The sequence below is a fragment of the Physcomitrium patens genome, chromosome 21 (assembly GCF_059467195.1).
Source record: "Physcomitrium patens ecotype Gransden chromosome 21, ASM5946719v1, whole genome shotgun sequence".
Taxonomy (NCBI): Eukaryota; Viridiplantae; Streptophyta; class Bryopsida; order Funariales; family Funariaceae; genus Physcomitrium; species Physcomitrium patens.
The window spans coordinates 11,373,898-11,400,136 of NC_143430.1; the positions used below are offsets into that span (position 1 = coordinate 11,373,898).

A 26,239-nucleotide genomic window follows, 5' to 3' on the forward strand; every position below is an offset into this window, starting at 1 on the left:
ATCTTCACTTCCAACCATTTCAAAAGGAAAAAATAAAAATAAAAATAAAAAATTGAAACAATACCAATATATATGAAGATAATCTATAACTTCTAAAGTATTCAAGTGCCTTCAAGAAGAGGACTAATCCACTCTCTATCAAGAAGGATCAAGCTCTAATATTAATAAAAACTTACTCTCAACAAACAATCAAGGATACACTATGTATAAGACCAAACAAGAAGTTGAATAATAGCATTTAAATAAAAAAACTAGTAAAAACTTAATTATATCAGATAAATACAAGATCAACATCAAGAAAAGTGAGTTAGAACTCCAAGAGATCTATTGTCAAGATTGGAGGTTCCTTGAGTCTTGACTCGAATATATATTAGGTATTAGGAAGCTTTTTAAGAAGTTCTCATATTGCTTAAAGACAAAGCAACCTTAAAAAGCTTTTAAAGAAGTTTTTTATGTTGCTTAAATATGAAGCAACTTTAGAAAGCTTCTCTAGAAGTTCTCAAGTTGCTTGAAGATGAAACAACTCTATGAAGCTTCTCGAACAACTTCTTTAATCCTCTTAGAACTTTCTAGAATTTGCTGAAATATTTTAAGAATCTAATAAAAAATAGTTTAGATTTCTAAAAATCACTCTAATTAAATGATGTTACAAAAATGCAATTGAAATTTATATATCTGTAATATTTTTATATTTGACATTTATATTCATAATATTTAAGACAATTAATTTAAGTGATATTTTATTATGTTTAAAAAATAATAAGATTTAAAAAATAAATAATATTATTTAATTAATAAATATATAAAATATATTAATAGAACTTAAAATATAATACATAAAATAATTGAATATTGACATGAAAATTTTAAAAGTATGTCTACAATATTTACCATTCATATATAATTCTATCTAAAATTTGTCTCCAATTTTGTTGAAAACTTTATATATATATATATATAAATAAATAAATTTGGTTTCAATGGCGAACATCGCAAAGTATTATGGATGATGTTCAATAGGAAGGGCGTGGCCATGACTAGTCTCTCTCCTCATCCGCTAAAATGTCACAGTATGTCCAAAATTCATCGGCATTGGTTTCATCCATGGTAACGAAACTCGAGTGCAGTAGACGACAAAATGGAAGGATGCGACCAGGGATGAACGGGAAGAGTATCATTAATGCGAGACCCTTGGAGTTGAAGGCCACGAGTGGGACAGCGATGCCGAGAAAAATTTGAAAATCGCTCATCCCAGACAAAATATCTGTGGGCCAGCCAGGGTTTCCCAGCCAGCTGCTCTGCCGTGCCAGCCGTAGATCTGCTCATCCGACGGCCACTGCGCCCCATCCTGGACTTGTACCCTCCGGCATTTGGAAAGTGTCAGCCTCTCCCTGACGAACATTTCACCTCGGCTGCCCGGGAGGCCAGGAGCGTCAGATGGGAGATCTGACGGCGGGGCGGAGGAGAGACCTGAACCGGCGGGCAGGGGAACGATGTCGTTGCTTGTTCTTCTGGCTGAGGCGTCCATCCCCTTTACCTCCGCTGTGTGTTTCAAAGGCCGATATCTGCGCTTCCCTTGCGGACCGAGCTCTGTCCCGCTCGCTTACTTCTCTCCCACCGAGCTTCCGAGGTTGGGCATTCCCACCCTTCCTTCTCTTCTCCTCTCCTTCTCTGCTCTTCTTCTCTGTTGTCTGCGGATTAGGTCTTGTGGTCTTTCGAGCTTCGCACAGCTTGAGCAAGATGAGAGAGATCTTGCACATCCAGGGTGGGCAGTGCGGTAACCAGATCGGATCCAAGTTCTGGGAGGTTGTTTGCGAGGAGCATGGCATCGACCCTACGGGGTCGTACAAGGGCGTGACGGACTTGCAGCTGGAGCGCATCAATGTGTACTTCGACGAGGCGAGCGGCGGGCGATATGTGCCGCGTGCGGTGCTGATGGATTTGGAGCCCGGAACAATGGACAGCGTTAGGACGGGTCCGTATGGACAGATTTTCCGACCCGACAACTTTGTGTTCGGGCAGACTGGTGCCGGAAACAACTGGGCTAAGGGACACTACACGGAGGGAGCTGAGTTGATCGATTCTGTTTTGGACGTGGTGCGCAAGGAGGTGGAGAGCTGCGACTGCCTGCAAGGTATGCCCGTCGTTGTTGTGTGGTTGGTGGACGTATGAGTGTGTGGTTCCTTATCCCGTGAGGGTGTAATGGCTTGGTCCCATGACTGCGTTGCACAGCTGGTGCGGCGAGATGTGAGGCCGGGTTTTGACAGGGCAGGGTGGGTTACACGATTGCGCGATGTGCAGGTTTCCAGTTTTGTCATTCTTTGGGAGGAGGGACCGGATCCGGAATGGGGACGTTGCTGATTTCGAAAATCCGAGAGGAGTACCCCGACAGGATGATGCTGACGTTCTCGGTGTTTCCTTCGCCTAAGGTGTCTGACACCGTTGTGGAGCCGTACAATGCGACCTTGTCAGTTCACCAGCTGGTAGAGAACGCGGACGAGTGCATGGTGTTGGACAACGAAGCGCTGTACGATATCTGTTTCAGGACATTGAAGCTGATCACGCCCTCATGTGAGTGACAGATGACCTGGGGATGAGCTTTTGGTTGTACGGCATTGGTGTGGTGTGGTGTGGTGTGGGAGGACATGGGCGCGGATGTCGATGTGGTGGGGGTAGGTGAGGTGCATGGGTGAGGAGTAGGGCGTGTGTTCTTGAACGTGGTGTTTGGTGTGGTTGGAATGTGACTGATGCGTGTTGTCTTGCGGGGATACGCAGTCGGAGACTTGAACCACTTGATTTCTGCGACAATGAGCGGGATCACTTGCTGCCTGCGATTCCCCGGGCAGCTGAACTCCGATCTCCGGAAGCTGGCCGTGAACCTGATTCCGTTCCCCCGTCTACACTTTTTCATGATTGGTTTCGCACCGTTGACATCGAGGGGTTCTCAGCAGTATCGATCGCTGACGGTTCCCGAGTTGACTCAGCAAATGTGGGACTCGAAGAATATGATGTGCGCGGCTGACCCCCGGCACGGTAGGTATTTGACGGCGTCGGCGGTGTTCCGGGGCAAGGTGTCGACGAAGGAGGTGGACGAGCAGATGATCAACGTGCAGAACAAGAATTCGTCGTACTTCGTGGAGTGGATTCCGAACAACGTGAAGTCGAGTGTGTGTGACATTCCCCCGACGGGTTTGAAGATGTCGTCGACGTTCATCGGTAACTCGACGTCGATTCAGGAGATGTTCAGGCGTGTGAGCGAGCAGTTCACAGCCATGTTCAGGAGGAAGGCTTTCTTGCATTGGTACACGGGCGAGGGCATGGACGAGATGGAGTTCACGGAGGCGGAGAGCAACATGAACGATTTGGTGTCGGAGTACCAGCAGTACCAGGACGCGAGCGCCGAGGAGGAAGGCGAGTACGAGGAGGATCTGGAGGAGGCTTAGGCGCGCGGTTGGCTGGAAGAAGAGTCGAGAAGCGATGTGCGGCAGCGGCAGCAGCAGGAGGGGCAGGCAGTCAGGTGCAGCACGTCGCTGGGGTGATGCGGAGGGACTTTGCCGGTTGGCTGGGGTACAGAAGCGAGGGGTAAATATAGTAAGATTACGCGCGGCGGAAGGACGCGATGGCCAACGAGGTGGAGGGGTTGGGGCGGTTTTACGTGTACAGTATGAGACTGACACTGACGTTGATCCTGCGCGAACCACCGGGGCTAGCGGTAGTAGATAGTTGGAGCGAGAGTTCGGGAGCGTTGTTGCGGATAAGCTCCGGCGTTTGACCCCAGGGTGCAACCGTAGTTGCATGGGGGTGGTGGGGGGATTGAAATTGGAACCGGACTTGGAGTTGAGAAGTTCGGGTTGTTTTTGGAGGCAGTTGAAAGACGTTTTTAAGAAGTTTGAGCTGTTGGAAATACATTGTTACCCTGAGCTTAAGCAGTGTGTAGTGGCGATGTGTTTAATTGTCTGATTCCTGTATGTTGGTGTGTGCGAGGCGTGTGAGTGCGTGGTTGTGTGCTTGACGTGGCGGTTATGGGCCGTGCTGTCGGAATGATTTACTGGATTATTTGGTCCATTGGTTTCGTGGACTGGAGACGGTGGATGTTTGTAGTGCTTGTGTGAACAAGGCGGGCATGCAGATGATGGGCTCGCAATAAAGACAGGGTCATGTCGGGTATTGCCCAGATGAAAGTCTCTTTTGGTGATGCCGATACGGAAAATGGAAGTTGGTACAGTCGCACGTTCAGGCGTCATGGGTTGCCTTGGAAGTTTGCATTGGAAGAGAGAGTTGAGGGTGTCCTGGATGATGTCCACGAGGTGGTGTTTGAATCGATGTTGTGCGAAGTAGACCTGAGCACCGATGTGTGACACCGGAATGGTGAGTTTGTGTCAATGAACTGTGAGCGTTTTGATTGAGGCAGACATCCAAGGGGTTGTTTTTCGGGTTCCAGGGTGCGAAGAGTTGGAGCTGCTCATGTTTGGTGTGGTGTTTTGTTTCGGGGTTAGTGTGTTGCGCATGCACTTGTGGCAGCATGCATTGTCAAGTGTGTCAGAGTCGTATGTATGCGGTGATTTTGCTGGAGTATTTGGAGAGGATGTGGATTCCTAACGAGCTGTGGAGATTTTTTAATAGCATGTGGATGGGATGAAATTTCGGCGAGTACGCACGATCGTGTTGACGTGGGTTGCTGCCTACACTGGTTTGCTCTGCTTGGTCGGTCGTTGTTTTGGAGAAGATTGTTTATGCCCCTAGCACTTGTCCCTTCGCTATCGATTACGGGGTAATCGTTCTTCTCAGTCAATTCAACTTTGAACCTCGTTGCATCGCCATTTTTTCGTAAGTGCAGCTTTCCTATGTGGACCGTCTCTATTGTATATCACTTGGGAGGATTGTAAGAGTCAGAGAGGTGGATGTGCCTGAGGGTTCGTGGACTGAGGTTGACAATGGAGAGTTCCCATTTCTATTCAGTCTTCGAAGTATTGGCGCTCGGGCTATTTTCCTGTTAGGAAGCTCACTTGAAACTTCGAGATGATTAAGTCTCCAAGAAAATAGTGCCTGGGTTTTTTTCAATTTGCAATGTCGTAGACATGGACTTAGTGCCGAGACTTTTAATCTTGTCAGGGGCTGGATGAAGTCCGATGCACTAATATGTAGAGATGGTAATGAGAGTGTTAGTATCAGCGCAACATTCTCGACTTTGTGAAGAGGATGTTTGGAGTAAGATATGAGGATTTCTCACATTTGTTTTTTTGCTTCATCCAAGTGCAATGTTGATTCTGATCCTAGTGGTATTAAAAACTTGATTTCTGGTTGAGTTGTCATAACTGAATTGGCATTCACTCCACCCACTTTCAAACCTCAGTTTTGCTTTTGCATCCAGTTGTCCAACTTGTAGAAGGTTTTAAGAGTGAATCAAGCAAAGAATTTAGTCGAGGTTTTGTCCTTGTCTCGATTTCTGTGCATGGAAAGGGATTCGTGTTCACTTTTGTTTGGAAATGAAGTCTCTATAATGGTAGTGTGCCTTTTTTAGCACATGTGGAGGCCCTTCTAATGTTCTACTTTTGCTCTATTAATTTTGCTTCAGAATGCAGTTGCACATCTTCATAAAGAGCGAAAATATCTGTTACTTTATTCTATTTTAACTTACAAGGGTTTAATTTAGCGGTTTTCAATAAGTTCAGTTTTATACTTTACTAGTGAAAATTTGTGTCTTTTTTTTATCATTTAAAACATGACAAATAGGACAATGTCGTTTATTAGAGTATGTGCTACCATTTTAAGTATTAGAGATAGTATTATTTTTGCCATTCTATTTGATTTGAATTATTTTTTACTTTTTTGAAATGTTTTATTTGTAAATTGAATTGATTGGATGACATGGAGTTGAGCTTTGCATGGAGCCTAGGTTTTTTCTTAGATTAGTTTGTTTGGAAGAATTTATGTGTGAATTGATAATTGTTGTTAATCATGTTATGAAACGTTTTATTGCTTATGGTTAGTAATTCTTGGTATATCTGATACAATTTATTGTTATTTTTAAAAATATTTCCTATCATTTTCACGATTATAATTATTTGTTGGATTGAAAGTATGGTGTGTCTTTTTAAAGTTTATCAAGGTTAATTAAGTAAAACAATGTATTGATTTATTTATTGAGAACTTTAGGTGATTGTTGAAGTTATTTGTAAAATTCAAATCTTGATTCACTTAAACTATTGATAAATTTTGCTTTTGACATTATTTCAAAATATTTTATGTGTATTGATGAGCTGGATAATTTTTGATGAACATTGTATACCTTTTTATTTCTTTTTATTATTGTGTCTTTTAAGGTATAGTTTTAAGTGCAATACATTTTTGAAAATTTTATATTTTTTTTTATCATGAGCTAATTATGTAAATTATTTTTGACGTCTGTAGGATTATTATACCAATTAGAATTATAATATTAATCGTAGTCATTATCATTGCATTTTATTGAGATTTTACTTTTACATGTATAAAATACATTCTATTTCATGTTTTACTTTTATAAATTTATTTGTTAATAGATTCGACTATTTTACATTAATGCCAAGGAGAATTTTGATAGATTTGCTATCTTCTATATTATATTTTTTTTATAATGTCTTTAATATACTTGCATTTTTTTATTATGATAGTTTGTTTAGCACAATTTCTTTTAAATTGAACTCCAGTTCAAAAATAAAATCTTCTTAAGTTGTTTATCTTATGTTCATTGTCAATATTTTCTATGATTCTATTATTGTTTTACTTTCCTGATATCGATACCATTATTTTTATTCAAATCAATGCTTTAATATTAAATAAAGTCTCTTGTGATCCAAGTGTTGAATATGACATATTTGATAATCTTTGTTTGTTTTGTTTTGTTTTTTTTTTTTTTTTTCCAAATTTCAAACTTTATACTATTGTTTGTTGGAAAAATATCATACATATCCTTGAAATATGTTGAAATATCATGAGTACCCTTGTATTCTTGACAATAACAAATATACCCCTCACTTTTGTGATAATCGCCAATCTACCATTTAGCTTTAGAAGCTATCACAAGTAAGTTTTATTAAGTGCAACTGGAGTCTTACCTGCTCCACAAACCGTCTTTTACATGCCGCTGCAGTTGCTGCCACCACTGTGTATTTAAATTTCTGAGTTTATATGCATTGCACAGTGCATGTTTCAAAGTGATTGATCCAAAAATCGAATTTGTTGATGCGAGTTTGTTCTAGCGGTGTAGGTACGTGTCACACGAATTAAAAGGTGTGACTACTTGCAACTGGCAATCGAAAAGTTGAGTTCAATTTCTATACCTCCAGGAAGAATGAAACTTTGCCATAGTCTTGCAGAGCATAACGTCGAACACATCTACAGCGGTTTATGCATTCTGTATGCACCACATGACTGGGTGCGGGTGTTGCCTTCGTTGATGAGCATATTCAAAAGTCCAACTAAACAGCAAACCGTTCCTCTGTCATCTGAGTTAAGCTTGGGCGTAACAATTTCGTTCAATGATTTGGGTGAGAGAAGAAACCGAAGTTCCTTAGATGGTTCCTTTGATACCGATTATCAGATTGAGAAACTGGACAAATCGGAGTTGCCACTCATTCGGAATGGGTTTATTTTTTAGAACTCTGGAACATCAAACCATTACAATGTTACTGATTATAGTTTCTTATGTTGGTTGGAACCATTGATGCATGTGGGGTATTTATTAACTTTGATAACACTCCTTGGTGAGAATTTTACCCTACCTTTGGACTACGACTACTTTCGAATGATACGTGCAGTTAAAATAGGAAAAATTCAACAACACGCAAGACGTATTTTGAAGCTTGGCATTGCATGATGTGCCTGGGTTAGGGTGCTCAGCTACAGACAAGCAATAGCAGAGCTGCAAGTTAACCATTTCATGCTAAAAGAAAAAGCAGCAAGTTCAAGAATCGGAAGAGATTAGCCCGAACTGCTCTATTAATATTAGTATGTGTTTTCAACGGAGTATTAACTTTCATATTATACAATGAGGAAGGACTGCATCGATGGCTGGGTGAAGGAGACGCTTTGAAAGATAACCATGAATGCTATTTCTCTTCCACCAAACAGGAACACCAAGCTACCGCACAATCTGCATATTGTATCACTTTGCGCCTCTGCTTGTCTTTACATGTGAAAGCAACATCAGTGCAGCTCTACACCATGAGTTAAGACTGGTGAAGTGAAGGGAAATCCTAGAGTCTTCACATAAAAAGTCCAAGTGAAACCTGGATTGTCATTTTTTAATAGAAAATCCGCAATTATTTTAAACGTAGGAAACGAGGATCGACCAACTCAGGCTAAGAATACAAGATTGTATCAACACCAATGCCTTCTCAGGTGGTGATCCATGAGCACCATCAAAACTCCTACACAAATAAGTGTGATCCATGGGCGATGGAGGCTACGAGATTTGGCCGCGCTGTGGGAGGTGGATGGGGCTTCTCCTCTACAAAATTCGGTATTGTCTCCGATAATATCCTTGGAGCACTAGCAATTGCCAATGGCACGCTGGTCACTGCAACCGCCAACCAAAATAGCAACTTGTTCTTTGCTCTGTGCGGCGCCAGTGCAAATTCCTTCGACATTGTCACGCAATTCACGTTCCGAGTGCACGACGTATCTTTCCCTGTCACACATTTCAAATACACTTGGATCATGAAAAACCAACAGTTCCAGAGTTTTAAGGCATTTCAGACATGGGGAGTTGAGATCTCCGACTACATCTTGGCATCCTTGTACATGGATCCCTAGGGCGACATCAACATCAAAGGAACTTACCTACGACCGAAGAACTCCCTTTCTCAGTTGCTGAAACCTTTTCTCTCAACTGTTACCACTCTCGCATTCCCTGATACTCGACACAAAAATGGCCATGCAGTAGTCTATGCAGCACAAAGAGGGCCTGTGGATATTTGTGATAGCTTATCAAGTTCAAGGGTAAATTTGCAACTATCACAGAAGTGAGGGGTATATTTGCTATTATCAAGAATACAAAGGTATTCTTAATAGTTCAACATATTTCAAAGGTATGTATGATATTTTTCCTTGTTTGGTTATATTTAGTTTAAACTATGTACTTGGTGTTATTTGTATTATATTAGTTAGTCTTATAATTTGGCATTTTAGCACATGCATTGCATCCAAAAATCTTTGTGTGTGTAATTGAAGGCATTATACGCTTTTATGCTTCTATACATAGTATTTGTGCATTATCATGTGTGTTGCACGAATTTTGTCATATAATGTATTTACTTTGACTTATATTTTGAATTTATGGTTGTAATGTTGTGCATATAATATACTCTTTGTCATCTTGGTTATGATATAACTTTCTAAGTGTTCAACCTAATGTTGTTGTAAATTGTAGTTTTTGAGATTTTTGTTGAAATATTATTTATTATAAACATTTACAAAATTGCTAAAATGTAAGTTCAATTTTGATGTATGGCTTATGTTCTTTGATTTTATTTTTAGATTACTTATCTAAAAGTGAATTAAATTTTATAAATTTAAAAAATAATTATTTTTATTTATATGCATACATAATCAGAATTTATCTAAAAATATTTAGTAATGAAAGCAAATGTGCATAACTAGGTTCTATGTATATATAGAATCTTTATTAATACACATATCTTAAAAAACTTTGTTGCATCTTATCAAGTGTAACTAATTTCTTATTTAGCTTTATGGCAATTTTTTTGCTTATAAGTTTATACTTGTACAACATTGAGATGCGAAGTCCATTCTATTAGAGTTAAATTTACTTAAATTTTTATTGGTTAATGTATCATTATACATATATATATATATATATATATATATCTAATTAAAAGTCAAATGATCTTAGTCCTCTATAACTACTTAAAACCTTTCTTAATCTTTTAGAAAATTTTGATATAAATATCTTTGATTTTTTAACTATTTTATAGGTTTTAAAATCTTTCCTAGAATCTTTTACAAAGCCTAGTTATTATACTATAAATAAGATAGTTAGGTGAAGGTTATTTCACTTTTGCCATTAAATTTTTTAAGAAAATCTTAATATTGTCTTGTTTTTAGTATTATATCTAGTATTATTTTTAATTCAATATTATATATATATATATATATATATATATTATTATTAAATCAATCTAAATTTTTACTAAAGCAATCCATCCATCATCACAATCATAAAAAAATAATTACTTTTAGTTTTATTTTTCTATAATTGGATCCACAACCAATAAAAATTTAGAACATTCATCTATAATCATGATTATCTAATTTTCATCATTGTTACAATCATAGCCACTTCCATGTGCTACAGTCCTTTATGATAGAATATTAATTATTTATTTTTAAAAAATAAATAATCTAGTCTTAAAATAATATCACTGCTTTGCTCTTACATTGCATCTCAAGCATATTGTTCCTTACTAGAATTACTATATGCTACTTATTATCATAAGTAACACTACCACTTTAGTAGTAGCTTCACCAATAGTCAAATGCTTCATATCCATGGTCACTAGGTTTAGTCCTATTGATGTAATTTATTGCTTTAGCTTTATTGTTTTGTTGAAATTTTATTGGTATATATTAGAGGTTAATCAATTGTTTATGAAAGTTGTGAATACTTGGCACATTATTTCAAATTCTTATATTTATAATTATGATTCTAGTTGTAGTCAATTCATATAATATAATATTCTTACTTTTTGACCATGTCTTGCTTACATTTTATTGCATGTTTTTGTAAATCTTTTAAATGAAGTAGACAAATACAAAATTAAGCCAAGAACTCAAAAAATCAATGGCCTTTAAATTTACTCTTATTATACATCTAAACTTAAAAATAAGTACTTATTTCAAACCATGGAATTGTACTAATTCTATTAATATGTTTATTAATTGATTAATTAGAAGTTATTGCTGATTATGAGTATTCAATTTTAGCATCTATACAAATCCAATAATATATTGACAAAGTTTGAATTGTATTAAGTTTGCTTTATACGTCATGTATTTGGATCTAATCGATCTTTAAACTAGTAACTTCTCTTGTTTTGAAGGATGCATGATTCAAATAGTGTCATATTTATTAAGTATGCATTCTATTTAAAATACATTTTTCAAGAATCATGGCAAATCATTTTGTAAAGTAAGGCTTATGAAGGATTAATTTGCTAAGGACAAAATGGTGAATTCAAATTTGTGGCTATTAAAAAATATTAGGTACATTAAAATGTATACCGGCTATGTAAAATAAAAATCTTGTATCCAACAAGACTACGTATAATAAAGTGCTACTTGTCTACGTTTATTACTACTACATTCAAATAATTATTGTTGTAATGAAGTAATTGGAGATGATCATTTACAAACCACCATCATGTATGTAGTACTATATTTTAAATACTTTGGCTGTGAACAAAGTAAAAATAGTTGATCCTACTTATTTATGATTTGTGTTAATTATTTTGCATATTTGTATTTATTCATGCTTATCAAATGACACTTCAAATTTAGACATTAGTAGAATTTTTTACAACAACAATATAAGTTGATGATGCAAAATATGTTCTTATTACTTTATAATACTTTAATAACCAAATTATATCAAGAGTTGCATAATTCCTAATAATAGATAAGAAAAGTATTTTTGCCATTGTTGAAATGACTGTATGCATTACTAATGTCACACTTACCAACGAGGCTTCATTCTTTCTTAATTCATCTATTGGCTCAACTTGTGTATATAACCTAATTACTTGTATAGCCTTGGTGCATACCTTGTCCACTTTATAACAATTCAATGTCGCATTTTAAACTTTGGTAGAGATGTAGTATCAATTTAAGATCCATCAAAATACAAAAGAGCTTAAAATCTTGAGGTTCTTGTCATTAAAGCCTCTACATTTTTTTTGTCTTAAATAGGCTCTAGTAAATTAGATGGGATAAATTTAATTTATTTATTTTTGGTAAGAAAGGATGGATGTGAAGAATCACTTTTAATGTCTTAAATTTGCTAATAGTTAGACTTGTGATAATGTGACTAGCTTGTAAATAACTTGCAATATGCATGGATATCAAAGTTTATTGTCTTAAGTGTATGATACTAGAATACTATTTATATAGTGCTTTACTTTTCAATAGAAGTTACTTCCAAATATTGAGCACAAGCCCTCATTTTCTCATATGTTTTGAAGGCATACTTTAAGCTAGCTGAAATGCATGGTAGTGGACAATTAATACTTCTAGCAGCCTTAAATTACATCATATTAGGATGAACAAATATTTGAGATGCTAACCATGCATATCAAACCTTCAAATCTATTAGAAACATCTTTGGACTAATACTTAATATTCATTCCATAAATGCTCTCAAAGAGACTTTTAGAAAGACTAAAAAGCTTTGTGACAATCAAGGTTCTTTAATATGCACACACTAAAAAATTATAGTTGACTAAAAAATATAGATTTTATATTTTTATTTTTCTTCCTTTAAAGTGGTCTTTTTTTGGTTTTAAAAGTTTTATTTTTTATTGTACATAAATAATAGAAGCAATGAAATTTTTCAAGTATATGAACAAGGCTAGCATTACTCCAAATAAGTGACTATTTCAGCTAATGAACATTGCTCATGTTGTCAATTATGATATTCAACCAACTTTTGTTGTTCTTGGTGTATAGTAAGCGTCTTAGTTTGAAATAGTTCATGTTTGAATTTCACATATAGTTGGGTATTGAAGCTACTTTTTAAAGATTATATTTCATTTCAAATTGACTTGCACTTATTACAAGTAATTAAGTAAATATTAGATTAATCATCCTAAATTTACTTTTTGTTTGACTATTGTATGATTTTATGATACTAACTAATTATTCTCTTTTTAAACTAATACTTATTAGAGTCTTTTTGAACAAAAAATAATGCATGTCTTGCTATTCAAACATTCTATTACTTATCCAATTTAGAAATGTTGTTCACTAATACTTAAAATTTTGAGTTGAACAATTTTTTTTATATTAGATTAGATTATATTTTGTTTTCAGTCCTCATAGTTAATAAGATGATACTCTAAGAATACTAAACATAATTTAATTATAGCTCATTTTATTCTAGTAGTTCAATCATAAACAAATTTAAATGTCACAAAATAGAAAGATGTTTTGTGATAAAATATCTTTGCAAAGCAAAGTGTACGTTAAAATATATTTTGCACACTTAGTTAAAATATACTTTATTGATTGACAATACAATTTTAATTAATACCAATTAAAATTATTTAATTATTATATTTACTATTATTTTTATATTAAATATCTTTGTTAGAATACTACTATATATCAGGATCCTTCAAAATATCCCTTTGCTAGTGTAGACATGTATACCTCACTTTCCATTGCAAAATGCAAAACATTAAAAAATATAGAATTTCCTTTCTTCTATAAAGTATATACAATGTGAAAAAGAGCACACTCTAATATACGAGTAAAAAAAAGAAGATTGAGTATATATATATATATATATATATATACCTATAGATAAAATAAGACAAGACAAATACAAATAGACATTAAAAATATCCATTGGAAACCATATTTAAAATCATGGTTTTGTTTATTCAAATATAGATGATGGTCTTTATGATGAAAACGATTTCTACAATCTATGTGCCAATTTGTCATGATAGGTGGATTGCTTTAATAAAATATTGGATTGCTTTATTATTCCCTTAAATATATATATATATATATATATACATATTGATATATATTTATTTATTTTTATTATTTTTTTATTTATATTAAAAAAAATAGATAAAAAATTATCTTATTTCTTGTAGACTAATATTGTATTTTAAAGATATAATATTATTATTTTTTAAATTGAAACTTCAAACAAAGTTGTGTGTTTATTCAAAAATATTATTGCAAAAATATTAAAGTACATAAGTATAGTCTTATATATCTTTAAAAAATAAATTTTTTTATTAATTATAAAATTTGAAATTAAAAAAAAATCAATACATAATTAAAATTTTATTTAAAGAAGTTATATTAGTAATTTAAATAATTATAAAAATAAATATATATTATAAAGATTAAATTTGCATCTTAAAAAGTTGTTCAAATTGTAACCAAGGATTTTTAATTTTGATATATTATACAAAATGACCATAGTATCGATATCTCAATATTGATATATTACCTTTGTATAAAAAAATTTGGTATTTATATCTCAATTTGAAATTTTTTTAATTATTAATTACTTTTTTATCAAAAATATTAAATAATATTTAATTTTTTTCTTAAGTTATATCTTTTTTATTTTTAAAATATTAAGATAATGCTTAATTAAAATTTTTCAATAAACATATTTCTTTAAAAAATACTTATATATCTTTAAAAATCTAATTACTTAATAATAAAAATATAATTACTTAAATTAAATTATCTTTAATATATATATATATATATAGGCATGTAACTTATGTATGTATATATTTTTGTATATAGATATATATATATATATATATATATATTTCTTACTTATTCAAGATAATTTAATTTAAGTAATAATCAAAATAAAAATTATTTATTAAAATAAAAATAAAATATACATATATATAATTAATATTCTTTTATTTTTTCAAATATAAATGTTACTAATAGTTTATTTATAAAGCTTATTTCATAAATCTAATATTATTAAAATAATTTAATTTTTAACTTTGATAAAGTTTTAAATTCTTATTTAATTTCATAACATTCATGTACAAAATACCTCTCTAGTTATTAGTGCATTTAATATATATATATATATATATATATATATATATATTTTTTTTTTTTTGAAGAAGTGTATGTGCTTATAAATTTTATTTTAATCCGTATTTGACATCTATTTTAATTATATATTATTCCTAATTTATTTTAGATAAGTTAATTTAAGTAATGAAGCAATTTCTATTATTACTTATGATGAGTTTAAAAACACTTATGTCTACATTACATAATAAGTTTAATTAGTTTGATTTTTTTGCTTTATTTACATTGTATAAGTTCCAATATGTATTTTGCAGAGATTCATATTTGAAATAACAAAACTTCAATAGAAAGTCTTTATAAATCATCTATTGATATTAAGTTAATTCAAATATAAAATTCAAAAAGATTTAAACCGGAAATTATTTTAGCTATTTCTTAGATATGTTTAAGACATGTTTGAATTAGATTTTTTTTCTTTTTCTTGTACCTACGCCACAAGCTCTCCAATTATTAACAAATAAAATAGATTTGATTATGTCATTTCTTTCATGGATATCTTTGCTAATAAAATCCACTTATATATTTTTAAGTATAAACATAATTTAATAATACCATATACTTTGTGGAATCCAAATGCACAATTTGATACATATAATAGGTATAGATAGTTTTTTGCCCTGCTCTAAATGTGCAAGGTCTCCTATTAATCTTATATTTTACTATATTAGTATTTTTATTTTCTAGTCTTTTAGCTATAAATTAATTTCGAGTATTATAACTTGATATATAAGTTTTTTTATTATGGAATTGATTAAATAATATTACTTTTTTTTATTTATTTTTTTATAAATTTTACATTAAATTAACCTATTTTATTTTAAAGTTTTTTTTCCATACTCTTGGTCACTTTATAACTTAATTTTGTAAGTGCATACTCAATTGTGAGCTCGTAAATATTAGTATAAATTTTAATTCTAATTCAATCAATGCATTATTTCAATAAAATAATAAAAAATTTGATTAGTGTATATGTGTCTGTATGCTTCTGTATGCTAGCAAGTTGGTTTGAAACGTCCTTCAATTTTTTAGTGAATAAAATCTAGTATTGTACCTCATCCCATCTTACATGTAAACAACTTATACTGGAAGATGCTGTTTGTTTTGCTTTGTTTTGTTTTTTTTTTTTTGTCTTTTGTTTTTTGTTTTTATGTCCTTTATCTTTTTATTTTTTGTAGTTATGTTTTTTACAAAATTCTATATGGATTTTCTACTTGATTGCGAAAATGTTAAAGTAAAATATTTCTTTATTTTAAGTTTTTCATCTATAAATTTTTTTTGACTTTATGTATATGTGTGTGTATGTATATATATATATATATATATATATATATTGAAGATTATTTAAAGTTTAATGCTTTGAAAAAAGGAAAAAAAATACCTAATTTTGTTTTTCAATTTTGATATTTCTTTATGTAAAATTTCTTTCACACCCTTAATTTCTTATATTTATTTAGTATTATGTTGGATATAATATACTACTTATAATCGACCAATCTTTCAAGTAAATCAAGATTTGATTAAGAAATAATTGTAAAATAAGATATGAGAAATAAGAAACAAGATATAATTGTTTTGTTTATAAGTAATTTGAAAAAGCTTAAATATAAATTCAGCTACTTTGAAACAATTAAGTAGACAATCTTCTAATTTTTAATGCAATCAGATAGGTTTTAAAATTTCAAAATTTCAAAATTTCAAAATTTTGTGACATATTTTTGCAATATAGAATTTCTTTTTTCTTCTCAATATAAAAATAAAACTTGATATGGTCTTAAAATACATCAGATATATATATATATATATATATATATATTCAAGTTAATCTTTTATGAATAAAAAGATAACCAAAAGAATATATAATATATATATAATAATATTTTAAAACTATCATTTTGTAATTTCACTAAGATTTTTTTTTAAAATATATGTAATAACACAAATATGTGTCTTTATTTTTTTTTAATAAAACAAGTGTATATTTAAGAATACTTTAATTGGTGGTTAATAATTTCCAAATTTTTTTTAACCTTCTTCTATAAGATATAATTCTATACACATCTAAAATCAGAATTGGTATTATTGATGTCTAAATTATATATATATATATATATATATATATATATATATTACTGTTTATCAGAATGTATCATTAAAAACAATCTTGTAGCTCAAATCTCAATACGAGCAGAAAAAATATTTAATTGATATATTGAAGATAACAATTTTTAGATGATAGAAAATAATTAAGATGCAAAGGATAAGATATGTGGAGTATTAAAACATTTTACTTTCAATATCTTTTATTTAGAAATATAGAATAAATCTTCATATATTATTTTGGATTATCATTAAATTCCTTTCAAAAATTAATACTCTTACAACAATTCTCTTAAGTCTTAGTTGCTACCAATCCTACCAATCATTTATATTTTAGCTACTTCTTTCCATGTGATTTTAAGTATTTGTTTTTATTAAAAACTACAGCTAATGAACAAACTAAAATATAAATTATGTCTTGATTATTAATAATATTTTAAGGAATAATATTTTCAAAAACTTATAATATATATATATATATATATATATATATATATATATATATTCTTCATCTTTAAAAAATAAATATAAATTTGATTTCTTGTTGACCTAGCCATAGTATTTGCTTTTATTGACCTAGCCATTTCTTTTGGTTGTTTCATTAAAAACTACAAGTGTTAAAATTATCAAGATGTCTAATTTTTTATAATTTAGATTTTTTCATATTCATAGAATGTCTATATTTTGTAAAATATTATCTAAAAATGATTAGTGCAAATACATAATATGACAAGAGCTGTTTTAATATTTTTTAAACAAATATGAATTTTTGATTAGTCAATTTTTGATTTATTTGCATATTGCAAAAGTTTAATGTATATTAAGAAAAGTTTGAATCTCACTGTTTTATAAAATTTTATATATTGAATTAATTATGAGCCTTTATAATTATTATTTTTAAAAAATTTTCCTTCCTTTATTTCTTTATTTCTTATATTTTACATTTTTATCTTATATTATATGAAGTGTTTTGCATTTATGTTTAGTGTAATTCAATTAAATTGATAAAATAAAACATTCTAATATAAAATATATACCTAAAAGCTTCTTATTCTATATATATATATATATATATATATATTTATTTATTTATAAGAGCAAAATATAGAAATTTTTAATAACAAACAAAACTATGAAAGAATGAAAAAATCAATAATTATAAATTACATACAAAGATTTTATTTTATTAGATTTATATCTAATTTAATTCAAATTTATTGATTTGTAAAGATTTCTATTACATTCATATTGAATAAGTAACACAAAAATTTAAATTTACTTAATATTTACATTTTCTTTTTTATTTAAATATTGCTAGGAAAAATTTAAAAAATAGTTTGTATTTGTCTTCTAATAAAAATATTATCAATAACTATGAGTTTTATTATTTTTTTAATAAATAATATTTTACTATAAATAATTTAATTTTTATATTATCTAATTTTTATTCATAAAAAATGAATTTAATAAAAATAATGTATTGACTAAAAAGAATGTTATTTCTATATATATATATATATATATATAGTATAATTTTTAAATTTTATTTTGTAATAATTTTTATATTAAAAATTGGAAGTTGTTAAAGCCACACCCCAATTTTATTAAAGCCATACCCCTCTTGCCATTTCATGATTAATTCTGTCCATCTCTTGTCCTTGTTTTATGTTCCTGCTTCCTTGTCTCATGTTCCCATTTTCCTATTTCTAGTCCTATGGTTGTAATTTTCTATTCCAAGTCCCCTATTCTCAATCCCATGTTTTTAGTCCTCTATTCCTACTTGCATGTTCCTAGTTTCCTATTTTTAGTTCCATGTCCCTCTTTTCTATCGCTATTTCTTATCTCATGTCCCCCATCCCTTGTTCCTAGTCCCTCTTCTCCTCTCCATCTCTCTTTTAGTCACTTGTTTTGGAATTGGAGGGATTTGGAATATATATTTTCAGCTCTTTTATAACTGCCTCTAATTATTTAAAGAAATACTATTACATAATAATTATTATATTTTTGGAATAAAAAATATTATTTTAAAATAGATGTATTTAATTTAAATAACAGCAGATTAAAAAGTAAAAGAACGTAATTTAGTTACAAATTAAAATAAAATAAATGTAAAAAATTCATAAGTAAATTATTGACACACATTTTTATGTACAATTTTTTTTAGAATATTAAATTAATTTCTGGTGTTTATTTTTACTCTTATTTTTAATTTGTATATGTTTATTTCTTTTTGCACATCCTATATTTTGAAATCTTTTTTCAATCACATGGTTTTAAAGGTGCTGAATGCTGAATACATCAAAATTAGAGAATTTTCATTTTATAACTCAAAATCAATATGATGCCAAATACAATGGATTGTAACTTAAGTTCTATATATTAAATATAAAAAATAAAATAATAAATCATCGATTCAATAACCCACACCAAAAAAGTTCCAACTTGAGATTACAATCAGAACTTAATCCATTGTATTTAATATCAATAAGAAGGAAAGACGAAAGATCACAAATACTCATAGAAAACACAATCAACAAGGATTAACAACATATAATTTTATAGTAAACTAACGCCTTATATGATACAGTTATTTGAGAAAATAACATGGTGGTCTTGATTGAAGATTTGCACCCATAATGGGTCGGAGGGGAAATGGGTGTAAATGAGGGTGTAAATGAGGGTGTAAATAAAGGGGGTGGAAATTAGGTCAGAACTCAGGAGAGAGAGAGAGAGAGAGAGAGAGCGAGGGAGGGTGGGGCCCATCTCTCATTTATTTGTTTATGTATTTATGTATTTATTCATTCATTCATTCAAACTCACTCCTCATTCTACTCGTATTCTACTTCTTCTTTCGTCGTCGTCCTCCTCCTCCTCGAAGAAGTGGATTCTTTACCCTTAACGGACCAACACCTTCGTGGCAGAGAGAGAGAGCGAGAGAAAGCCCACCCGTCGGGACGAGGCCCACGCCTCTTGTTTTGCGTCTCGTTCTCGTTACGGGATCCGTTATACCAAACCCTACGCCTGGTTTCCGGTACTCTTTCTTTAGGGTTTTGGGTTTCGAAGGATTTTTGTGCTTAGTGAGCACAGAAGTTGGGGTGGGTTGTGGGTTGGTTGGTGCAGCTTGTTGTCACCAGGGTTTTAGAGTGTGTTTGACGCCAGGCGGAGAGTTTCCAATGGAGGAGGAGCATGAAGTTTACGGTGGTGATATACCCGACGAAGTGGAGGGGGAGCTTGAGGTTGACTCGGATGGAGATGGGGAGGACCTGCTCCTTAAGGGGGAAGATGTTGGCACCGACGAGGTTGCTTCGAAGGTTGTCTTGTGGGAATTTATTGTGCAATCTATTGAGATTTTTGCATGTGTTGAAGGTGTTTTGGAAAATTTGATGTTATATATATATATAACTCAAACTCGTATGCATTTGAGATCCTTATCTAGTAATAGGTAAATAGTTGGGCTTATAACGGTGCGACTTGCCAAGGGATTTACAGGAGGAATATTCCTGTTCTAAAGGTTTGGTCACAGGAGGATTGTTCTGGGAGCTGTCTTTCAGATATGTGAATTGTTAAGCTTTATAGCTTTAAAGTGTCGCTTGGAAGAATAAATGGAAATAAGGAGAACAACAATGTTGCGCTGTTTTTAGATTAGTCCATAGGTGGGCGTTTGTCAGTAATCATGCTAACATTCTTAGCTGCCATTTGATGTTTTCCTGTTCATTTCCCCATTGTCTCCATTATGTGCCCATTCAGGAGCTAGAGGAGATGAAGAAACGCTTGAAGGAGATGGAAGAAGAAGCTGCTGCTCTGCGCGACATGCAGGCTAAAGTCGAGAAGGAGATGGGCGGTAGTCAAGGTTTGATTTTTCTTATTTACTCTCGCATGTTAACTTCGCACAGCAGTAAGCCTGATTTTGAATCAGAAATTGATTTTTCTTTATGTTTTTACATAACCGAAACGTGTTTGTCATAGTGAGTATCTGAGTCAGGTTCTAGGTATTTAAGTGCAGGTCTTATTGTGACATTAAGTTCATTTTCCTACGTACTCGGCTGAGCGTGCATAAAATATCTGTTGTCGTAATTGACTGTTGAGATGTGGACTGGGAATATATTTTCGTTCATTGTGGTCCCAAGGCGCAACTTACGATTTTTTTCAGGTCTCATGTACAATGTAACAATTTTCTTTCTTCACGAAGTAACTCGCCCGTGAATTGAACTGTTCAGATTCAGCACTCACAAATGGAGATCAAGCGAACCGAGAGGAGGCTGATGCGCGTTCAGTTTTTGTTGGGAATGTAAACACTCTCTCCAATTTTGTTATATTTTGTGATGATGTGTTCATCTGCCTGTGGGAATTTTTAATTTTGACGTCTGCTTGCATTCTTATTTTTAGTTGACTAATTTGTGATTTTGATCTGGGTACACGCAACTATGTTTATGCAGCAGTTTAAGGTCCTGCGTACTTTGTGAAGGAATTTTAGCGAACACTTAGTCTGAGTTTATTGTTTCTGCTTCGCAGGTTGATTATGCCTGCACTCCAGAAGAAGTACAACAGCATTTTCAGTCGTGTGGTACAGTTAATCGTGTCACAATTTTGACTGACAAGTTTGGATCACCCAAAGGGTAATATTCCTTGTTCACCAGCTTGGTCACTGAGCATTTGCTGTGATGCTTTGATAATATCTTACTAGAGGCTTTGAACTTGGATAGCATATGTAGAATATCCTGTGTAAGTGTAGCTCTTTTTTGGAAAAAAAGTAGCTGCTTCGTATTGGCTGGACAATGTTTTTGCGATACGCAAAAGATGGATCATGTTCGGTATCTGACCTCATGCTTCTTGACATCAGGTATGCGTACGTTGAATTTTTGGAGGTCGAAGCAGTTCAAAACGCTATACTTCTTAGTGAATCTGAGTTGCATAATCGTCCAATTAAGGTTTTTAAACTTTTTTTGGCTGCAGATATTGTCCTTTTTACATGCCAATCATGCACTGTACTTTTCATAGGTTTCATGAAAGTTTACTCACGACATGAGACAGTTCTTGAAATGCGATTTTGATGTCTGGAATGCCTTGTATTCCTGTTTTAAGTGGGATAGCTGGAATATGTTTGTAGGTTACAGCGAAGAGGACAAATGTGCCCGGAATGAAGGGCTATCGGGGTCGACCTTACGCCCCTTATTATGGGTACCGCCCACGGAGGCCCTTTTCAGCTCCCTATGGGTATGCTTCCTATGGTTCTGGGTGGGCATCCTTGGTGGATTCCATTCTGAGTTGTAGTGGTGCATATTTCATATGGAGTTCAAAGTTACCGTGCTTCCTGCTTTTTATTTAGCTTGTTGATTTCTTAAGTAGTGTTAATAGTTTTTCTATCATTTTTTTAGATGAACCAATCTCTGACTGTATATTCATAGTGCCTCTGTTTTCTTTGTAGCCCCCCCAAGTTATTCGTAGAATCTGGTACTTTGTAGTTGGTTAAGTGAATTTTAGTTCATCAAGGTTACTTGGTTGCTAATTTTATACTTAAACTCATCGTGCATGGTGCTAACACATTGGAGGTGATGTGCAGGAAAGTGCCCAGGTTTAGGAGGCCAATGCGTTACAGACCTTATTACTAGGCATTTTGTGCTTTTGGAACATTTTATTCTGGCTGTACGATGGCCCATCCATATGAAGGTTAGAAATGAATTTGAGTGGCCTGCTGCCTTCGTTGGTACTCATGACATCGAATTATAGGATGCGTTCTCTCTCTCTCTCTCTCTCTCTCTCTCTTAGAACGGGTTGAGTCGGAAGAAGAGCTGCGCCTGAAAGGATGGGGGCTTGATGCATGGTTGAATTTCAAATGTGTTGGATTCAGTTTACTCTGGAGATGGATTGGTCCTTTAGGCTATCTGGTGAAGCATGTGGATGTTGTTCTATAATGTATGAACTCTTGATTGTGAAAAGGAATATTAGGTCTGCAAATTGAATTCTGTGATAATCTTTCTGCATGTTGGATGATGGGCTGCTTCATAGATACTATAATTGTAATTCTTTAACTCCAAATCCGAAGTTTTAGTATACCATTTAGAGATGCGATTCAATGTTAAGTACGGAGATTTAAATTTTCTTAAATTTTTATGGTGATCGTTAATATCTAGGCTATTGATGTTCGTCAGGGAATTATATAATGTGACGGCCTTTTTTGTTTGTTCTCTAAAACGACCTAGAGATTCCTGCTAATCTGAGTTATTGTTGTAGAGGGAACACCTAACATTCTACAACCTCACTGCTTTGTATTTCCTTATTTAAATCTTTTATTACCTGTCGCTATGTGACATTTTCTGTTATGTTTCAGCGTGCATTTACTATAGTGGATGTGCGCCGTGTGACCAGATTGAACCCTGCATGCTTATCATGCCTGGTACGGGATTGGATCGCGCTTCACAACTGACGGTGTTAATCCCACAGGAGTTAAATTCATCAATCAAGATTTGGCTGGACTAGGTCTAACTGAAACTATTTGTGATAAGATACCATTGTGAATTTCGAGCATATTTTTGAGAAATAAACTAAATGAACGTAATTATTTGACTGGAGGCTACATCTTGCAACTATCCCCTTCACTTTTACTCAATCTTTCCCATATGTTTCACGGTAATGTCAAGTTTCAAAGAATTTAAGTGGTTTCATCGACCAAAATCGCAAATCCTGGCACTTGGTAGATTGGGAGCTGCGCTTCAAGCGTATTCTGGGAAGGATCCCTTCTCAGTACGGTGTCATTGTCACACCAGGAGATTTCTATCCCACAATCCTACTCTTTGGAGTATATGATTGTTAAGCTGGTGAGGTTGAAGCCAGTCTCACCAGTGTCATCCGTTGACGCCACTGGTGCTTCACCGACAAGCGTAATCACGACCTCCTTGAGATGAGCCCTGCTCATGAGCTCCAGCTTGCGCTGGATACCCATACGAAACCTGATCACGGGTTTAATACCCGGTGACATGCCAGTGTGCGGAAAGGAAAGCAGGTTACCGATATACTCGAAACACCCAACCGAGGTCCTTTCATAGTTTGCGTCCGGGTAATAGGCGAATGCGTTCAAAGCATGATTAGAACTCCAGTTGAAGTTCCCCTTAATCTCAAGCATCTCCTCACCGAGGTGCTCAGACATCCAGGGCTGTCGTCTCAGTTTGAACGTTACCCCGTCCTGCTGAACCCATACCGGTCCCTTAAAGCGCCGAGTCCTATTGATCATTGCGGCGATGTCGGCATCAGAAGAATGTGGGTTGCAGAATCTCCAGGAAGGATCTGCGCCTTCCTGCACTGCTCCTTTGTTGGCCCACGCAACCGGCACTTCCTGGTATTTAACCCTCAGCAGGTCGAGGTTCAGCGCCTGTGCCACAGTGACGCTCACCTGGTCGCCGTCTTCGTCGAAGAAGGTGAGGGCCGTGTTGAGGTAATCTGGATCAGTGACATCCTTGCGGTACTTCCCAGGAAATGTTTTCCAGATCTCCCACAATCGGTCCATGTTAGCATGATGCGCGAAAAAAATTGGGTCTGAGGCCGAATCTTTGAACACCCCCATGTCTTTTTCATTCACCCATAAGTGCACTGGTCCATGGGGTCTACCTTCAATCCCACCTATCCCCATGCCACCGTAGTCGCCAAATCGATACGGCGCCCCAGACATAATCAAGGGCGTCACTGAAACTGATACTGCTTGAGTCCACATCAATTGGGCATTCTGTTCTCGAGCTAATGTCAAGTTCTGCGGTTCACATGCCGTAAAGTTGTGGAACTCCGGAAGCCGAGGAGGTTTGCTACAATTGTTGCGGTCGGCGTCATACAGTGACGATGTCTTGTTAATTGCATCTGGTGATAAACTCCACTCAAGATCATATACTCTCGGAACCGCTCCGGGATAGGGGGCAACCGGTGACTGGTTGTCCCAATTCCAGTAGGGCAGGGCAAACTCGTCGTCGCCGATCAGTTTTGCCAGTATTCGCTCGTGGAAGTACATGTAGAGGCGGTGCCAGGGGAGGAACAGCCAGTTTTGGTGAATCTCCAACGGCTGCTCGGGGGACTCGTAGTAAAGATGGTTGTTGCAGTAAGCGCAGTGAAGTCTGTACTGCGCTTGGAATGATCGACCATCCGTTTCTGGAAGCGCTCGCATGAGTTCCATTGCTCTTTGGTACTTGGCAATGTAGGCATCGTCGACAAGATGAGCCGCGGGTCGCACTCGCATGGGCAGATGGGGTTGGAAATCAAATTCCTTTAGAGGGTTCAAGCGTTCCGGTAACGTGCAGCAGGCTTCCGTTGAACCAAACGCCAAGTTACAAAGCTTAAAGTCGGGAGCTGGAAAGGGCTTTCCATCCACAATTTTTACTAAAGCTATGCTTCCCACCGCACACAGGACTGCGAGTGCAATGACGACACTGGGGAGCGACGTCATGTTTTGAAAGGTGTGCTTCCTTCAATCTGCAATCACGAGTCTGCAGTCCGAAAATATCCTGTAAACAACCACAATGAATGCATTCAGTATCAACCAAGTTGGTAACAGGTGACAGTCTTTGCTGCACACCCTCAATTTAGAAAGAAAAACATGTTCAACACTTAGATTGGATGTTTTCGTGAGAACTAGAAAACTACTTTTGTGATTTCCTTGCGAACGATGTTTGAACTCTAATGGAGACCATAGAGACTGGGATCCTGAATTGGTCCAAAAAAACAGAGGAGGGCATCAAGTTAGGGCTCCTTATTCAGAATTTGAGAATTCATCATGTGTCATGATATGAACCAAGTCGATTGAACGCACAGACAAGGCTGTTGTCAAACACAAATAGTAACTTTCTCAAAACTTGGAACACGCCAGTGAGCTACCTACAGCCATCAGCAACAAAAGTTTAGGACTCTTGTTCATGAGCATGTCGCCACAAACTGATACCTTTGGTCAGACCCTGCAGCTTGTCGGATGTAGACAAGTACTGCAGGTTATGAGATCCTGGAAGAATCAATACCCTTAATGCAATAAGCAAGTACAAGAACACTACCTTATGCACATCCAGAGACCGGAGCTGGTATTGTGGATGGATTATCGCAGTTCTCATCTTCAGCACCCCGCCGCACCGCACCGTACTGTATCGTAAGATGTCATGCTTCCATTAATCCCGATCAGTATAAACTACCACTCGTGTGATGTCTGTTTATATACTTGATTTGTAGCAGCCTCGGGGGTTTTCACCGTCCTCAGTGCTACCTAGTAGAAGCACTACCGCATATAAAAACACACTCGCGCCAAAGCGAT

General features: G+C 34.1%; 3 protein-coding genes and 1 long non-coding RNA gene across 8 annotated transcripts; 2 read left to right on the forward strand and 2 right to left on the reverse strand.

Annotated features, from left to right (window-relative positions):
- The first annotated feature begins 1,574 nt into the window (after window positions 1-1,574).
- Window positions 1,575-3,926, forward strand: LOC112274203 (tubulin beta chain). Its single transcript, XM_024503466.2, has 3 exons — window positions 1,575-2,134; window positions 2,302-2,571; window positions 2,776-3,926. The coding sequence occupies exons 1-3, from the start codon at window positions 1,741-1,743 to the stop codon at window positions 3,441-3,443; spliced, it is 1,332 nt and encodes a 443-aa protein (XP_024359234.2). The 5' UTR covers window positions 1,575-1,740; the 3' UTR covers window positions 3,444-3,926.
- Window positions 3,927-8,266: 4,340 nt separating this feature from the next.
- Window positions 8,267-9,409, reverse strand: LOC141044711 (uncharacterized). The gene is made up of 2 exons (XR_012216377.2): window positions 8,824-9,409; window positions 8,267-8,671 (listed from the first exon to the last, which is right to left on the reverse strand). It is a non-coding gene; the product is annotated as an uncharacterized LOC141044711 (long non-coding RNA).
- A 10,376-nt stretch (window positions 9,410-19,785) lies between these two features.
- Window positions 19,786-23,526, forward strand: LOC112274363 (polyadenylate-binding protein 2). 4 transcript variants are annotated; one of them, XR_002967410.3, is made up of 8 exons: window positions 19,786-20,273; window positions 20,710-20,812; window positions 21,180-21,250; window positions 21,475-21,578; window positions 21,803-21,890; window positions 22,070-22,176; window positions 22,523-22,629; window positions 23,329-23,526. XR_002967410.3 is itself a non-coding variant. In XM_024503802.3 (7 exons), exons 1-7 carry the CDS (start codon window positions 20,136-20,138, stop codon window positions 22,569-22,571), a joined length of 660 nt encoding a protein of 219 aa, XP_024359570.2. In that variant the 5' UTR covers window positions 19,786-20,135; the 3' UTR covers window positions 22,572-22,843. The 4 variants fall into 4 exon arrangements, 2 of the variants coding, with proteins under 2 accessions (XP_024359570.2, XP_024359571.2); XR_002967411.3 differs by having other exon boundaries at window positions 22,070-22,140; XM_024503802.3 differs by lacking the exon at window positions 23,329-23,526 and having other exon boundaries at window positions 22,523-22,843.
- Window positions 23,443-26,102, reverse strand: LOC112274361 (aureusidin synthase). 2 transcript variants are annotated; one of them, XM_024503797.3, is made up of 3 exons: window positions 25,986-26,102; window positions 25,751-25,815; window positions 23,443-25,445 (listed from the first exon to the last, which is right to left on the reverse strand). In XM_024503797.3, the coding sequence occupies exon 3, from the start codon at window positions 25,385-25,387 to the stop codon at window positions 23,747-23,749; it is 1,641 nt and encodes a 546-aa protein (XP_024359565.1). In that variant the 5' UTR covers window positions 25,388-25,445; window positions 25,751-25,815; window positions 25,986-26,102; the 3' UTR covers window positions 23,443-23,746. The 2 variants fall into 2 exon arrangements, with proteins under 2 accessions (XP_024359565.1, XP_024359564.1); XM_024503796.3 differs by lacking the exon at window positions 25,751-25,815.
- Between the last annotated feature and the right edge of the window lie 137 nt (window positions 26,103-26,239).

What these genes read in the sequence shown, in the direction of transcription:
- LOC112274203 (XM_024503466.2), top strand. Translation starts at nt 1,741, where the DNA reads ATGAGAGAGATCTTGCACATCCAGGGTGGGCAGTGCGGTAACCAGATC. An exon ending in GAGCTGCGACTGCCTGCAAG is followed by an intron (nt 2,135 to 2,301) that starts GTATGCCCGTCG and finishes CGCGATGTGCAG; the next exon opens with GTTTCCAGTTTTGTCATTCT. An exon ending in GAAGCTGATCACGCCCTCAT is followed by an intron (nt 2,572 to 2,775) that starts GTGAGTGACAGA and finishes GGGGATACGCAG; the next exon opens with TCGGAGACTTGAACCACTTG.
- LOC112274363 (XM_024503802.3), top strand. Translation starts at nt 20,136, where the DNA reads ATGGAGGAGGAGCATGAAGTTTACGGTGGTGATATACCCGACGAAGTG. An exon ending in CCGACGAGGTTGCTTCGAAG is followed by an intron (nt 20,274 to 20,709) that starts GTTGTCTTGTGG and finishes GTGCCCATTCAG; the next exon opens with GAGCTAGAGGAGATGAAGAA. An exon ending in GTTCAGTTTTTGTTGGGAAT is followed by an intron (nt 21,251 to 21,474) that starts GTAAACACTCTC and finishes TCTGCTTCGCAG; the next exon opens with GTTGATTATGCCTGCACTCC.
- LOC112274361 (XM_024503796.3), bottom strand. Translation starts at nt 25,387, where the DNA reads ATGACGTCGCTCCCCAGTGTCGTCATTGCACTCGCAGTCCTGTGTGCG.